Below are 17,318 nucleotides of genomic sequence, written 5' to 3'. Positions count from 1 at the left end.
GGAGGGGCAGCCGCTTCCGGAAGGCTGTCTGCGGCATCGCCCCGGCGGAGCCCAGCGCGGGCCCCGAGCAAGGTTGGGGTCGCGGGGCGGCCGCGGGGTCGGGCCCCGCCCGCGCCGGAAGTGCGCGCGTGCGCGTTGGCTGTCCCAGAGCGCGCGTCCGGCGCGGAGGGGCGGCGGGGGCGGGGCTGCGGCCGCTCGCAGGGTGTCCCCGCCCCCGCCCCCCGGCGTTCTGCGGTCGCCGTGACAACCGGAGCGGCGGCAACGGCGGCGGGCGCGCGAGTCCGGCGCCGCCTCCCGGCCGTACAGCCAAGCAGGCAGCCGCCGCCCGGCCTTCCTGCTCTCCCCGCCTCTCGGCTCGCGGGGAGGGACAGGCCCGCCCTCCGCCCGCCCGCAGGAGAGTGAGCGGCGCCCGGCCGCCCCGCCAGCCCGCTGTTCTTCGGCCGCCGTCCGGGCGCGCGCAGCGAGCGGGCGCGACTATGCTAAGATGGTCCTGCAGGCGCGGAACAAGCACCGGGAGGCAGCTCCCAAGGCGCCCCAGCCGCCCCGCGCCTCGCAGTCTCCGCTGAGGGGAGCGCTGGACATCGGCGCCGGGGAGCCGGGGCCCGAGCGCGCGCCCCCGTCCCCAGGGCGCAAGGGCGCCGCGGGCAGGAAGGGGCCCCGCGCCGAGCCCGCCGCGCCGCTCGCCCGGGGCGGCCTCGGGGGGCGCCTGGCGGCCGGGCTGCGCGGGGCGCTGGGCCTGCGGCGCGCGGGGCGCGGCCGGACCTGGACCACGCTCCTGTTAGGTGAGCAGCCCCGGGCGCGCGGGCGCCGCCGGGACGCGGAACTTTGAGGCCAGGCCCCCTCCCCTCCCCTGGCTTCCTTCCCCTCTCCTCCCGCTTCCGCCGCGCGGAGCCCCGCCGGCCGGTCCCCGCCAGTTTGCAGCCCTCTCTGACTTTTTTCCTGGGACGATCTTACCTCCTGCTCCGCTCCTCCTCCCCGGGCTCAGCTCTCGCACGCTTCCCACCCGCTCTCTTTCTGGGCTTTTAAAAAATGGCCCTGAGATCAACAGCTGCCCGGCCTGGCCGCGAACAGGCAGGTCTGAGCTAACGAGACTTGGGCGCCGCTGATTGGTGCGACCGTCCGCCTTCCCGTTATCTCGGCCCCTCACCGCGAGGATGGTCTGCTTTGGCTTGGGAACGATTCCGTGGAGCTCAAAGCAAACGCATGTTCCATGTGCTAGAAAGTTGCTTAAACTTATAATTAAATTTCAGCGTGCTTTTTTCTTCTTGGCCGCGAACACGCCAGTGGCACTTTATTTGTAATTCCCCTCGACACGTCACTTTCCAGGTTGTGTTTTGTTTTGGTCACCGAGCCTTAATCCTCCCTGCTGACCTAGGAACGATTGATGAGGAGGGCTCTCCTCCCTTCACTCTGCCATGCACCAAATGGATAATATGTAACGATGTGCTGAAAAAAAGTTGAAGCATTGACATGTTTGCACCCATTTCAGGTTTTCTTTGTTTCTTGATGGACATTCTGATAAGGCAAGTTTTAGCGGTTTGGATAGTAGGCCTATTTTTTCTAAGTCAGCTAGTGAAATGCCGTAACACTGCTTTTCCTATATAATGGACTTTGGCTACTTAATTATTTAAATAATGGTGAGTTATCGCTTTGTGTATTTTCAAATTCTTTTAGTGACCGTAAGTTCCCTTAGCTAAGAGTTTGGGTTCAATATAGGCAGACGAATAGAACGCAGCAAATTGGTTTCCCTTGGGTAACAGCCACCGCTAGAAGGTACTCAGTAATAAAAAGCCAGAGTCATTTCTGTGTGTGTATTCCAATGGGCTCAGGGAGGTTGTTATTAGGGTACTTTTTTTTTTCATAGTAGATTCAAGCCTAGAAAAATTCAGTTTTTCAGCACATTCTCTCTCTCTCTCTCTCTCTTTTTTTTTTAAGTAGCGAGCTCCAAAACCTGGCTAGTGTGCAGGTTAGGTAAGTTCACCTTGGGGAGGCAGCATGATACAGTGGATGAGGCAGAGCCTTCATGATCCAGTACACGGAGGTTCATTTGGTTTGTTTCAAGTTACTTCCTTTGTGAGTCTTTTCTTCTCTGCTAGGTGGGATTATCACATGCCAGATTTACTCCATAGGGACATCCTCGGGACCGTAATTGAAAGGGTTGGGTGATACATGGGAAGGTATTTTGTGTTTAAAGCATTTGACAAATTGTAGTTGCTATAATAAAAGCAAATGCTTAATCCTGATTTGAGATCTGGTGACAGAATGAAGTTGCATTTTTATTAAATGGCTAGTGTAAACATTCACTTTGTAGTAAAATATAGAATGGCATTGCTTCAGGTAGGTTACAATAAGAAATCTTGGAATAATATACTATCTATTGCCATGTTTCTGCATATTTTCTTTTTTTATAATTGCATTTCCTTTGAATCTTTTGATATTGGATGACTTATGATTGGATTTAGCCCGTACCTAAATACAGTTTTGTATTAGTGTAACAGTATAGTACTTTGCTTGACTTGCCCCTTTGGGCACTGAATGAGGTTCAGTGAATGTGGCGCACCATATTCTTGGGTGTACCTTGGACAATAGGTATCAGATGTATGGAGGTTGGATGAATAGACCAAAGTCGAGACTTTTTGTCCTTGTTAACCATCTACATGAGGGCACACCTTGAGAGATGGTTCTGCTGAATGATTGGACTGGGAGTGTCTGGTTCTTTCTCTATGTCTACCCTCATAGACCAATATCAGACCTATTTCTTCTCCATGGTCATGCCCTGCCAGAGTAACAAAAAGCCACTCACATCCTGCAGATAGGAACAGAGTTTAAACATTTTTGAAAGCTGCCTCATTTCATCCTCTTCTCCTTCACAGAGTGAGTGTTGAACTAACACAGTACAGTGCTTTAGTGTGGGACTTTAAAATAGCTCTTTGGTTTCCACATTGAGATAAATTGAATATTCTTTTGTTCATCAAGAGTTAATTTGTAACTGATCAAAAAAATCAAGTACAACAACAATTAAATATTAAGCTAGACAAAAATGGATTCATTTCTATTTAGGAAGAGATTTTTTAACTCGAAGCTGCATGATATTATGGGAATGCTCATTTTTAAGAGTTAGAAACTAACCAAGGCTCTCTTCATGTGCTAAGCGCTAAGGAACTTACTGCCTACCAAGGTAGCCCTTTCCTTTTTTGGGTAGTGTTAAGCATTTTTAAAAAATGTCTCCTTTAATATATATGTTTTCTTCTTTTTGGACATTATTTACTTAATTTAATGTTAACATTTGCAAAGAGGGGTTCTTGAAATGCTTATTTTTAGAAGTTTCAACCCAGTAGCTCCCTATATCAGCCAGAGGAGGCGGCAGTGTAGTAAGAACCTTGACAATGTTTCTCGAACTTTTTGGTCACAGCCCACATTGTAAACAATACATTTTACAGTAAACCTGCTCACAATACTGAAAATACAATTCAGTACTTATATGCATATGTCTGTGTGTCTGTTGATCTATTTATGTATATCAGCATTCTGTCAGGAAACAGATTTAATGAATGGACTATTTTCAGAAGCATGAGTAGGTTTAAGGAACCCACAAAGGATATTAAATCATCACCCAAGGACTGTCAACAATGGGAAGGTGCTACCACCTCTGGGCCTGAAGGAGAGCTTTATCAGGAGGTAAAGATACGCCAGAGCTATGCTGTGGGAGCAAGGTCACCCAGGAAGAGTGACCCGAAAGAAGCACTCTCCTCCCACCCTCTGGGCTCCCTTTAGTGCTTCTCACTGGCAGAACCTACTGGAAGCCCTTAGGCAAGGGGAGCAGCTGGAGCACTCTGTAGGGTCAGTCTCCTGGGGCTGGGAACAAGGTGGAGAAGGGAAGAGAATGAATTTGGAGAGGTAAATGGAGACTAACTAGTACATATGCATATATATAAAAGCAAAAAGTTCATGTAAGAATATTTATCCCTATAATGTGTGGTGTGCTCTGGTTTTCTGTTCTATCCTTTAAAAATAATTTTTTTATAAACAATTAAGTTGATTTCATGATCCATTGTTCTGACTCATAACACTTTAATCCCGTGTTGTGAAAACAGTGCCTTACAAGAACTATGTTCTGATAATATACTTTGTTTCAAACTAGGAGGGTGCCTGAGCAAAGCATTTAGCTTTCTGAGCCTCAGTTTGTGCACACGTAAAATTAGAGACCTGGACTAAACCAGTGCTTCACAATCTTAGCTGTATACAAGAGTCACTTGAATACTTTAAACCATCCTGATATCCAAGCCACACATCAGACCAATTAAATCTGAATGTGGGATGGGGATGGTGGTGGCAGTAGTGGTGGCGGTGGAAGGAAGCATCAGTTTTTACAGTTTAATGTCCTGCCTCTCTTTAGAAACAGACTGTCTAGCATCACCGAACTGATGTTCCTATATGGCAGCAATTTGCTGGAACTGTGTAAATCCCAGCCCCCTTTTAAATGGGGACATGGACAGTCCAGTTTGCCACAGTTTCCTAGTCTCTATTGTTTCCCTCAAGCTAGAGCTGTAGTATTTATGATCTGATATGGAAGTTATTTTGAGTTAAGAGAAGAGTGACCTTTTTTGTATCCATGTCCCTTATTAAAAGATGGAAGACAAAAGGATAGCTGGAGGAGGCTGTATGTTTCAAGAGAAAATGGAAAGGGTGCTTTCCTTTGTGGAAGTGAAAAATATACATGTTAAACATGCAACAAAGCATGTCGGTGGTGAAAGATTATAACATAAAATACCATTTCCAAATAAAATACGGTAACCTGAGTGTGGAAAAGATAGATGATAAAATGACATTAGTGCTGTTTGACTCATTCATATCACCTGCCTGGTTCCCGTGTTCAGTGGCCTCTGCACTCCTGCTCTAATCTGGTTCTTTTTTGGCAGGTCTTCACAACCTCAGAATTATTATATTTTGGCTCAGACAATTTTTTTGTGATGGGGGCTATCCTGTGCATTGCAGGATGTTTAGCAGCATCCCTGACCTCTACGTACCAGATACCAATAGTACCTCCCCAGTAGTAACAACCAAAATCTCTCCAGATATTGGTCAGTGTACCCTGGGAGGCAAAATTGCAACATGTAGGGCCACTGCTCTTATTATCCACAACTTGTGAGAGCCTTGGAGCCCATATACTAGGAGGCACTGTGACTTCTTAGGGCAGAGGGGGTAGAAAACTGGGTGAGGCAGAGTTGAGCCCAGGTATTGGGAACTGGGATGGGTGGAGCACTGTGGCGTGGTAGAAGCAGCACAGGCATTTCGGTACCGACCTGCATGTGAATCCTGTTTCTGCACTCATCAGCTGTTTCTACACTCCCTTAGTATTTCTCACTCTGAGTCACCTCATCTTTAAAATGGGGATAATAAGGGTTTTGGTTATGCAGAAGAGTAAATGAAAAAATATATGAAAAACTGGACAATAGGCTCATTCGTATTATCCAATTATTGAATGCCTGCTGTGACAGGTGCTAATTACTAAGGATAAAATGGAGAATGAGACTCTGTGCCCCCTACCTTCATGGGAAATTACATTCTTTGGGGGGAGCAAATAAATGAAAATACTAGCACATTGTAGTAAGTGCATTGGAGGAAAGAAGCTGCTGAGATAAAAAAAAAAAAACAAATAGGAAATACCCACTTTAAATAGGGTCAGGAAGAGGGGTTTGAGGAGATAGCCTTAAAGCTGAGAAAAGATGTTAGCTGCACAGAGGAAAAGAGAGTATACCAATGAATAGCATATGCTAAGGTAGAATGGAGCTTAACATGTTGAAAGAAGAGAGGGTGGTGGTATATCAAAATGAGATGGACACAGACCAGATCTTGATATGGAGCTTGGATTTTATTCCTACTGCAATGAGAAGCCATTGAGGAGTGTTGAACAGGAGAGTGACATGGTTGAATTTTTACTTTGAGAAATCTGCTCTCGGGAAAATGGGTTGTGACAATGCAAGGACAGAAGCAGAGAGACCAGTGAGGAGACTCTTACAGATACCAAGAAGAGACTTATTGGCCTGGATGAAGGGGGTGTATTTGAGATATAGTTTGGAGATAGAAATGATAAGACTTACTGATGAATTGGCCTTGGAGTTAACAGGGAAGAATTATGAGTAATTTCTAGGTTTTTATCTGCTGTAATTGGGTAAATAATGGTGGCATTCACTGAGATGGGGAATGAGAGGTGTGGATGAGGGGACAGGCTTGAAGGAAAAGATCAAGAATTCTACCTTAGACATGTCACCTTTGAGACATTTGTGAGATGTCCAAGTAGAAATGTCAAGGTGGTGATGGGACGTGAGAGAAAAGGTCTGAGTGGAGACATAAAGTAGGGGGTTGTCAGCGAACGGGTGGTCTTCAGATTCGTGAGAATTGCATTCATATTCTTATATTCATGGGAGTGATAGCATCTTGTACTGATATGGGGCTTACTCTGTGCCAGGCTTTGTTGAGTGGGGAACCTGTGGCTTTAGGGCCACATGTGGCCTTCTGGATCCTTGAGTGTGGCCTTTTGATTGAATCCAAATTTTACAGAACAAATCCTTTTGATAGAGGGAAAGCCAGTGAGTAAGATGGGAATTTGGGATTTTAAAGACTTTCTTTAATGTTTAAAACCATTTTTTATTCTTAAAATAGGTTTCTGGTTAACTCTAAAGAATGTTTCTAATCACCTGAACCTGTTTTATCATGAAAAGAAACAAAAGATTTCTGAATATATGGTGCTCATAAGTACTCAAATAACAAGTGTGATGAGTTTAGTTTGTGTGAAAATAAGGATGTATTATCAATTTATGATTGATTTTTGGCTAGTAATATGACATCAATACTGAAAGGAGATAAATTTTCAATTATATACCTATTTGTATGTGGATGTTGCCAAAATTTGAACAATGGCTTCCATACATTTTAAACACTTATCCTATTAGTCTGCATTAGTGTCTCTTAATGAGTGTATTAGGCATATTACTGTCTCTTAAAATTATGATAATGAGGTACAGTTGTCCCTCAGTATCTGTGGGGAATTGGTTCAAGGACCTCCCTCAGATACCAAAATCCAGGAATGCACAAGTCCCTGAAATGAAACGGTGAGTAGTTGCTTGTAACCTGTGCATATCCTCTTGATACTTTAAATCATCTCTAGATTACTTAGAGTACCCAATACAATGTAAATGGTATATAAAGAGTTGTTACATTGTATTGTTTATGGATTAATAACAAGAAGAAAAGTTTGTATGTGTTCAGTACAGATGCATTTTTCCCCCAAATATTTTCGATCTGAGATTAGTTGAATCCACAGATGTGGAACCCACAGATAGGGATGGCCGACTATATTCATGTTATCATACAGACTATAAGCTTGCATACTAGTTCCAAGTGAGGTAGCTTTAGGCTTTATTATTTATATGTTAATCCTAAATTCTTGTTTGCTAGATCATCCTTTGCATTCAGCTTGTGCTTTACCCAAACCATTGGAACATCACTCTTCCAAGGGAAGAGTATGCTAGTTTTGTTTAGTACTCTTCGAACCATTTCATTCTACTGGTTATTAGCCATTAAGCTAGTAAAATTACATCTATTTGTAGGTCTAGACCTTTATGCTGTTGGTTAATCTCATAAAGGGCAGTATCATTTCATAGGGAAGATTAGTTCTCCATGGATGACCTTCCATAATTCAATCAAGAATCATTGGATAGAAATAAATTTTAAAAAGTAAAAGAATCTATTTTCGGAGTACACGAACCAACAAATATTATAGCATATTTTTGTGCTTTAATACTGCTTTTTATTTTCTCAGCATTATCACTATTATTTTTTTTCCTGAGGGCACTTAAATGAACAGCTGATATATCTTCATGTTTGTCTGGCATCTTTCTCCATGTTTGACTTCCTTCCCAAGTCACCAATTGTCAGTTGTGTTTTTTAGCACTATGACCATCACATAATGAATGCTTGGATGGCATTTTGTAATTTTAACTTATAGCAGTGAATGGTAACATAATAGCATAGCTGTCACCAAAATCACTTATACAAATTCTAGTGTGGTTCACCGTACTGACCGGGATGGGTGTGATTTTATATGCTAGTTTACAATAGCACCAACTATATCATAAACACAGTTTATAAATCAACTTGACCAATTACTTTTTAAAACTTTCTATCTAGACAGATTTTTAATTTGTGAAGATTGTTGTAATTGAGAAGAGTTAGGCTTTATTCATATTTTTGTACTAACACAAATTTGCTTAAAGTGCTACTGCCCTGCACTGCATTTTCCTAGCGGTAATCATTTCTTTCTGTAATACAGTCTTTCAGTGCCACAAGTGTCAAATGGCAGAATCTTTTTCTGCAAGTTTTAATACTAATCATAAAGTACTTAGGTAGCTAGCATAGTGCTCTTGTTTTCTACTGTGTTTAAAATTTTTTTAAAGTAAGACTTTATTTCTCATTCTTTTCTCATCTCTGATCTCCATAGGAATTTCATAAAAATCTAGAACTTAAAGGTTACCTCCTAGAATTTTCCCAGTGAGGAAACCTAACGTAGGGCCAGGTGAATGGCCCAACACCATTATTGAGCTCAGTGGGTGAAGTTTGGAATTGAAGTTAAAGTCTCTTGGCTTTGTTAATTACATCTGTCAAATTGTAGGTTTCAGATCTAAAGTCTAATGGGAAGATGACTTTGTATGTCCCAAGACCCGATAGCTCTTTTAGCAAGAGCGCTACTTTATTGGCTTTACTTATTTGGGGAATCGTTCTTTTATATCTTTATAGTCAACATGTCAGTCTCCATTTTGTCTTTGCATAATTATTTTTTGAAAACTATTTTAGATTTTTTTTATTGTGTCGGTTGTTTGGCAATGGTATAAAAACAGTAAAATAGTAAAAATGGTGCAACAGTTTTCTTAATCATTTAAATTAAAGGATAAACAAGACATTGTGATATCCAAGGGCAATTTGTAAGTTAGGGGAAATCCATATCTTAAGATAGGATGGTTTATCCATTAATGAACTTATAAAATCTCCTGCTGAATATGATGGGCCTGAACGTATATTGTGTTTGTGCAGTTCTCTTTTTCTCCTATCGAAGAGATGCAGCCACATGACTTTTCCCATTGGGTTTACTGAAATTTTGTATCTTCCATGTGTGTGCTCAGAAACATTTAATGAGCTAGCACATTATTTTGGTTGTATATCTTATCTAGCAACTTGTTCTTAAAACACTGAAATGCATTTTTTCAATAAGGTGAAAAGTATTAATGTAGGTTACTGCTTGATTTAGAAATGTTTGTATTCACATATGAGAATAAGATTTTTGAAAGAAGTTAGGATTTATTGCCTTTTAAACACATATGTTGAGTAATTGTTATATCAAGTATTACCTATTTTTATGTCTATACATATATAAATATTTAAGATATGTGAAAGTTTACTTTATATATTTCTCTGTTGAGAAGCCTAGTTATATCCTGTTTGAGGATGATGATATTTAATATATATTTTGCATGGTCTCCTGTTTTCATGTCCTGTATTCACTTTAACATAAATTGTTCTGTCCTTGATGGTTTTGTGCTTTCTAAGGCATTTCCTCCTGTGTGCCAATTTATCCTTTCGGTTGAATGTGCTTAACATTTTCATGAAACTGAAAATGAGAGCAAAAGAAACCCAGGCCTTCCTCCAGGCCTTGCTGCTTCCCAATCCTGTGACCTTGAGCCTTATGGGAAAATAAGAGCCATTATCTGCCTCAAAGGGACTTCTGGACCATTTTTGCTTTATATGTGAAAGGGCTCTATAAACTGCATCTGATAGACAAATGGTAGACATTATCATTATAATTAAGTGTTTTCTAATTTTTTCTTAATTGTTGGAAAGGACTGTTGGGCTCAATGCCAAATATATGGAGGAGATTCAGATTAACTAAAGTCATCCTTAAAACCATCATCACATAGACCTCTGTGAATTCTAGGTCTTACTAGGACCAGTAGTTTCTTCAAATAACTGTGAATTTTAAAAGCAATCCTGCTTCTCACTTTGAAACTCAATATCTCTATTGATAAATTGAGGGCATTCCTTCTTTCCCTAGTCAAAGTAGAGTTTTTTCCACCCAATTCAAAATAGAAAATAAATTTAAAGGGCCAAACCTACCAAAAGCTTTGGAGTTTGGGAAGCCGGAAGATCAAAATGAAAACAGAAAATAGTGAGAAAATAGCTGTGCGGTGAAGTCCAGGGTGTTAGTGGTGATAGCTGTAGGTAGCTACTCAAGGTCATTAAGTGCTAGGAAAAGAAATAACCAAGGAAAAATTCCTCACTTTATACTTCGTGAAAATGAGACTCTGAGAGGCTAAATAACCTATAAGTCATATAAAACCTCAGGAATATTTCTTCTTTAGAATGGCTTTCTTACCAGGGAAACTAAAGAAGAATTTGAATTTTCTTTCTCTTTCTAATTCTTATTTTCAGCCATCAAGTTTTGTCAATTTGTCTTTCAGAGCATCTTTTGAATTCATATTTCTCTTTTCGTAGTAAAGCCCATTTCATCACTGCTGTCCTGGTCTCCTTATCTCACACCTAATCCCATATTCTTCTCATGGAACATCCCGACATAATGACTGTTTCTCAAAGTTTGGACTGTGTAAAACCACAGGGGTTGTTAAAAATGTAGAGCCCCAAGTGAGATCTACTGTATCAGGGTCTCTGAGAACTGGGGCCAGGGCATGGAGTCTTAACATGCTCCTGCCAGGTCAGAGTTCTCAACCCTGTTTGGTCGTTAGAATCACCCCCAGTGCCAGATCTAGTAGTATGGAAAGCTCTCAGGTGATACTAATGTGCTGTCAGTCTGGCACCATCACCCTTTAAAGTGTGTATGAATCACCTCAAGGGTCTTGTTAAAATGTACATTGGAAGTCAGGAGGTCTGGGATGGAACTTGAGCTGGTTCATTTCTTGTTAGCTTCCAGGTGATACAATTACTACTGGACACTTTAGTAGCAAGGAGCCAGTTCTAACATTAAATTTTGTGAATAACTACCTAGATTTTGCCCCAGTCATTCTCTGTGCTAATGATAATCAACCTTGACTGTATATCAGAATCAACTGAGAAAATCCCTGTAGTTTCAGATTTAGGGGCCTGAGATTAATATTCAGTTATCTCTGTTTTTACTCAGTGCCAGTGATGATTCTAATGCAACACCAGCATTTGGATCACTGTGGCTCTATGTTGCTGCATTATGATGTTCTCTCTGGAACTTGCTTGGTTTCTTTGTTGATGAGCTCAGTGCTTCCCATCCTTTTCCACATCATAGCACACAAAGAAATGGTAATATTTGTGTGGCACAGCGGGGCAAGTGGATGATCTCTTCAAAGTCAAAAGGTTATTGGCCCCAGGGACTCTGGCTATCTTATCCTTGGTATTCCAGGGCCCACTAGTTAGGAAGCTTTGGCCAAACTCCTGACACTGTGTGTATAATGAGTAGGCCATTGGTAAATGTTAGCACAGGATTGTCATCATTGTTTATATTCCGTACCACCAGCATTAGTGATGGAAATTCTTTTTATCATGTTGAATCCAAGTCCAAATCCAGCTTTATTTGTTGGCTTTTCAGGCTACTCTCCATAAATCTCCACCTAAGGTGTATCCCTGTCTTGAGGCTTCTACCCCTGCCCCCCATGATCCCATCTTAATAAACCATGGTGTAAGAAGGCCATTACTGATCTGCCTTCTCAGATTTCTTATAGTTCTTAGTCTTTGTACCATTTACTTGAATGCTTTATGTTTTCTGTAATTATTTTACGTACCTAAATTTCCTTTTTTTTTTTCCTGGAGACCAGATCTTGCTCTATTGCCCAGGTTAGAGTACAGAGTATTGTGTTGTGATCATAGCTCACTGCAGTCTTGAACTCCTGGGTTCAAGCAGTCTTTTCACCTCAGCCTCCTGAGTAGCTAGGAATACAGAGATGTGCCACCACAACTGGCTAATCTTTAAGAAAAATATTTAGAGAAGACCGTCTCACTATGTTGCCTAGACTGATCTCAAATTCCTGGCCTTAAGCAATCCTCCCACCTCAGCCTCCCAAAGTGCTGGGATTATAGACGTGAGCCACTGTGCCAGCCTAATTCTTACCTCAAAGATTTTATCTTTAAGGGCAAAGATATTGGCTAATGTTTCCTTAATATTCCTCTTGATTTTTAGGAAAATGTGTTGTGCATCTACTAGGCATTTCAGTACTTTTTGGCTTTGAAATATTTATAACCCACACAAAAATCTAGGCACTAGAAGGGAGGAAGGAGCTGAGCTTGTGGGATATATGACTGTTTTCTCTTTCTCAAACTGGGTCCTAAAGAATGTCTTTTCATTTGTTAGTTTACTGCACAGAAACTGGGCTTTGTTTCATTCTAGGCACTCTAATTTTATTTGTGTACACACACACACACACACACACATGGTATGTGTGTATACATATACACACACACATATATATACATACACACACATACCTTCATGTATCATGTAATGGGAACCTTTCAAATAATTTGGATCATTGAGATATTGTCTGTGTGTTTAGGTTTTTATTTGAATACATTGTATAATTTCTCTTATGTATTTGTGGGTAATAGTGATTTAACAGTTTAACTGAGTGAGGTGCCAGGCATGATGCTAGGTAGTATAAAGATGAATTAAACATAGGCTCAGGCTCGAGGCTCTTGGATTCTAGCAGAGGAAACTGGTGTGTGCATGACCAGCTATTTAGGGCTGTAATAGAGGTATTATAGCTAGGGTAGCAAGACAAGCAGCACAAAATTCCACGTGTGAATTCTTTTGACTTGAAAGGGTGAATTATGGATTTTTCAGGCAGCAACAAAGTTACAGAGTCATTAAGGCCCTTGCAGTTTTAGAGGATTGTTGCTCAGTATCCAGAATGAAGGGTGTGGGGAGTAGGCGGGGGGGGGGTGGGGGGGTGGCGGGGGGAACTGACTGGAAATAGGCCAGAGTATGGGCTCCATGGTGGGAGCAATGGGAAGTCATGGGGCTTTTCCACCCAGGGGGTGAGATGCTTAGATCTGTAGGCTTAGAAACTGACTTCAGGCTCCAGGAACAGGGAGACCAATAGTACAACTTCAGCTTCTGGAAAGAAACTTTAAAACTCAGAACAGAATCTAGGAACAGTAAGAAATGGTTAGTAATATTAGGAAGGGGTTGAATATAGAATCTGTCAAGATTGATTTGAAAACTTTGTCTAGATAAATTTAAAGGGTGTTTGTAACCTCTTTTTATGTCATTTTGTCACTTGAGGCCAACGTCTTTAGAATGCTTTAAGTATGGATTAACCTCAATGTAGGAATAGGTTGTGTTTTTATGTTTTGCATATCATTCTGGACCTAGACTAATTCTTCATATGAGTTTTGTTACAAAATAAGGTCATCAAATACTCAACAAGTGGGGAAGGTCAGTCATAGTAGGAGATCCAAGTTTGGAATCAGAACACCTGGGTTCAACTCGTTCTTGCCATTTATCAGCTGTGTGCTTTTTGGGGGAAATAACCTTTTTTGAGGCCTTGTTTTTCATTTGTAAAATGGGAATAAATACAAGGTTTTTGGGAAATGAAGAGTTTGTGAAGATGCTTTGTGAATTTGAAGTCAAATACTATTATACTTACAAAGTATACATGTAAGGGAAAAGTGTAACGTGGGTGGGAAAATTTTTCTGTAGTCAGGAAAACATCCTGCAGTTGTGGAAGAGCAGCCTGCAGGTGACCACAGAGGAGCAAATGCAGAAACCCACCCTGGCTTCCTGGGGCTCTCATTCTTTGAGGTGGATACAGAGAGCAAGGACAGCGGGTGTCAAACTTTAGGTGCACTAGACTCAACTGGGGAATTTTAAAAGTGCAGATTCCAGGGCTCTTACTTCCCAAGGATCCCTAGGAGGGGTCTAGGAAGGGCCCAGGACATCTGAGTAAAGGTACTGGGGTGGAGTGATTGGGAGAGGGGAGAAGGTAAGAGTGGGCGGGGCCGAGGTGCTGGTCAGAGAGGGAATGAGGTTTGGGGGCTTTGAGGATTCAGCAGAGCAGTTAGGGAAGTACCCTCCATCTGGTTTCTTTGTCCTGTCCTCCAGCCTTCCTTGCTGCAGCCAGATATGGGGGTGGGGGAAAAGGAGATGTCCCCTCTCCACTTGCCAAGGACAAGGGATTTCTTGGAAAGAACAATGGTCGCCACTGACCCTGGGAGCTGGAACAAGGGGGAATCAGGACAACTGAGAGAGGGGAACTGGGGCCTGGGGTTGGATCCCTGGCAGAAACCTGGCTCTTACCACAGGGAGTGCCTGTGTGCCAGAGAGCAGGACCCAGGGAGGGAACTGTCCCCTGGGCCAAGACATCTGGAGGCTTAACCAGCTGGCCATGTGTAGATGAGGTGGCTAATTTACACGAAGTAAATGGGGACTTCACTTGTGAAAAAGATCATTACACACCCATAATTTAGGTTTATTATGTGGACATGATTTTGGATTATTTCATTCCCCACCACCAAATTCAGCAAACATTTGAGCCTGCTCAGCTTCCTGCTAATAAGTACTGTTTTAAAGTTTGATAAAACATTGTTTCTGTCCTTAGGGAGTTATGATCTATTTTGTTTAATCAAGATCCTAATAAGAGGAGAAGAATAATTTTCAGTAAAAGAGTCCTTTCAATTCCCCTAAGACTGAAAATTGATATAATGTGACATATAATCTGGTATAAATTTTCTTTAATCAGAAAGAGTTAATGCAATATCCCAGCGTCTCTAATATAGTTTTAGAGTATAGGCAGTATCTGTGCTTCCAGCAAAATTATAAGAGCCTTTCAAAATTCTCAGCCATAAAGATTGTGATGCTTTGAATTGGATTACAAAGCAAACCTTTCCTTGAACACTGTTTTCTTATAGAATAGGTTTGGATTTTTTTTTTTAAATTTATAGTTTTTTTATGTTCTGGGTCTTTTAAATACTATATCTACCTCATTTCCTTAGAATCCAAAAAAATGGCATGTGTCTTAAAGTGGAAAAAATTGGCTTACCAACTTTGTTACACTCTCAAAAAGACATAGACAGGGTTGATAATCACTGGAATAAACTTAGAGAAAATCATTTGGTGTATTTCGGTAGGCGAGAAGGCAAGAAAAGCTCTTTAGGGGTGCCTTCAGAAGTTTTTGTTATTTTATGTCTCTATTCTTAAATTGTATGCTCGCAAAGAAGTACTTGCTTTACGGGGACTTTCATTTTCAAATGACATATGAATATATTTTAATTTTTAAATAAAGTATATCTCTAAAGTTTTATATAAAAATTAATAACTTTTATAAAATGTGCTGCCTATATCAACAGATGAAATGTAACACTTTTTTCCCTTTTATCTTTAAAAAAGAGGGAGGGAAATAGGAATACTTTAGGGTAAAGAAGGCCTTAGTTTCATCTCCTCCAATCCTTTTCTACAGAGGCCATGCAGTGCAGGACAGAATTCCTGAGTCTAGCTTCGCTTTCTTGGTTTACCTGCTGCTATGTGTTCTTGTACAAGTTACTCAACTACTCTGTGCTTCAATTTCTAGTCTGTATACTGGGGAAATATTTGGACCTACCACATATGATAGTTGTGAGGATTTATGGAGCTAGTCCAAGTGAAGCGCTTGTAAAGTGCTGCCTATGTAATAAGCATTTAAATGTTAGCTGCTTTATTATTGTCATCATCATTATTATCACTAAATTGAAAGGAACAAAGGAATTCAAGTCATTGGACATTATGAATGGACCCTGGAGACTAGGAAACAGTGCCATTCACTTGCCATGAGCTCCAAGGATTGTCTACTGTCTAGTGCCAAAGGAAGCCAATTTAAAGGAATTAAATTAGGAAGGTAGCAAAGGTATCTTATATCTCCCATCTTTCTGAGAAATTGTAGTATTTTAAGGACATAGAGGGATGATGATTTTGACAAATCTTAGTTATCACTGCAAAATTGTGATGGTCAAAGGCCAACTTAATGGCATAATGTGAAATGTAAAGTCAGCAGAAGTCAAGGATGCCTTCTTTTATCAGAATTATTTAGTAGTATTCTATAAGTTATTATAAGTGAAAAAGAAACTAACAGTAAAATTGTAAAACAGGAGCAAAATTATCATTTGTAATTAATATTGTTTAAAATGGAGAATTAAAGATAAGCTAAAAAACTGTATGAATTAATAGTTTAGCAAATGAGCCAAAAATACATTACAAAATAAATACTCTTCAAAAATATGCTAACAATATCTAGTAATGTACAGTAAAACAGACTTCATGAATATTAACAGAAACAAATGTTAAGCTCCCAGGAGAATCTTAAGAAATATATATTAACAATAACTATAGGATTTTTCTCAAGGGCAATTGAAAAGCAATTTGAATTATTGAAGGTATATATCATGTTTATGGATATGAAGACTCTATATTGTAACATGTAGATACTTCCCAAATTAATTTATAAATGAAAATCCAATTATGATCTCAAAGAGATTATCAAAGTGTAAATGTGACAAGTCTTCGGTATGATAAAGGTGGCATTTACATTCAATGAGAGAAGAATGATTTATTTAGAAAATGACAGTTGAATCATTGAGAAAATAAAGGCCAAATTTTATTATGGTGGGGTGAAATTTTTAAAGATAGAAATCAAAAGCAAATAATAGGTTTGTCAGTAAGGAAAAAATTAAAATTTCGAAAGCTGAAAATACCTTATAAAAATGTAAATGACAAACCAAGTTAAATATCTGTAACTTCAGTGATCTAGAAAGAGTAACTCTGTCTTTGGTAACCATACCTCCAGGGCAAAATGTAATTTTAAATTAAAAAAATATAAATACTACTTCAAGGATAAGACAACAAGATCTGAGCTATTTGGTTTTCATTTCTTTTTCTCTTCCTCCCTCCCTTCCTTACTTCCTTCTTTCCGTCCATGTTGCCCAGGCTGGTCTCAAACTCCTGGGCTCAAGCTATCCTCCTACCTTGGCTTCCCAAAATGCTGGGATTACAGGTGTGAGCACCTGGGCTGGTTTTTATTTCTAAGAGTATTTTCATAATTCAGAAACATAATCCATAAACTTTAGTAGTTATTTAATCAGAAGCCTGCAATCAGATGTATCTTGTGATATAAGGAGACCAAATAGTATTAACATTTTCTGGATTCATCTTAATATGTTCTTTGTACTTGAATAGAGAGCAAGCTGTTGATTGTTATGAGATTGATTTTATTAGCTTTCTTTCCCTTTTCTTTTTTTCCTCCTTCCTCATTTCATTTTAA

The 17,318-nt window shown here is 40.5% G+C and overlaps 1 protein-coding gene across 2 annotated transcripts in view; it reads left to right on the top strand.

Annotated features, from left to right (window-relative positions):
* Nucleotides 1-393: 393 nt before the first annotated feature.
* The window catches only part of DPY19L1 (dpy-19 like C-mannosyltransferase 1), a 104,869-nt gene continuing 87,944 nt past the window's right edge, over nucleotides 394-17,318 (top strand). Inside the window, exon 1 of one of the 2 annotated variants that reach the window (XM_045564414.1) lies at nucleotides 394-782. In XM_045564414.1, coding sequence (XP_045420370.1) covers nucleotides 485-782 — 298 coding nt within the window. In that variant the 5' untranslated portion in view covers nucleotides 394-484. The remainder of the gene's footprint in view (nucleotides 783-17,318) is intronic. The other variant, XM_045564413.1, reaches the window with a different exon arrangement.

This window comes from Lemur catta, chromosome 11, assembly GCF_020740605.2.
Source record: "Lemur catta isolate mLemCat1 chromosome 11, mLemCat1.pri, whole genome shotgun sequence".
In the NCBI taxonomy this organism is placed as follows: domain Eukaryota; kingdom Metazoa; phylum Chordata; class Mammalia; order Primates; family Lemuridae; genus Lemur; species Lemur catta.
This window is presented reverse-complemented; position numbering and strand designations above follow the sequence as displayed.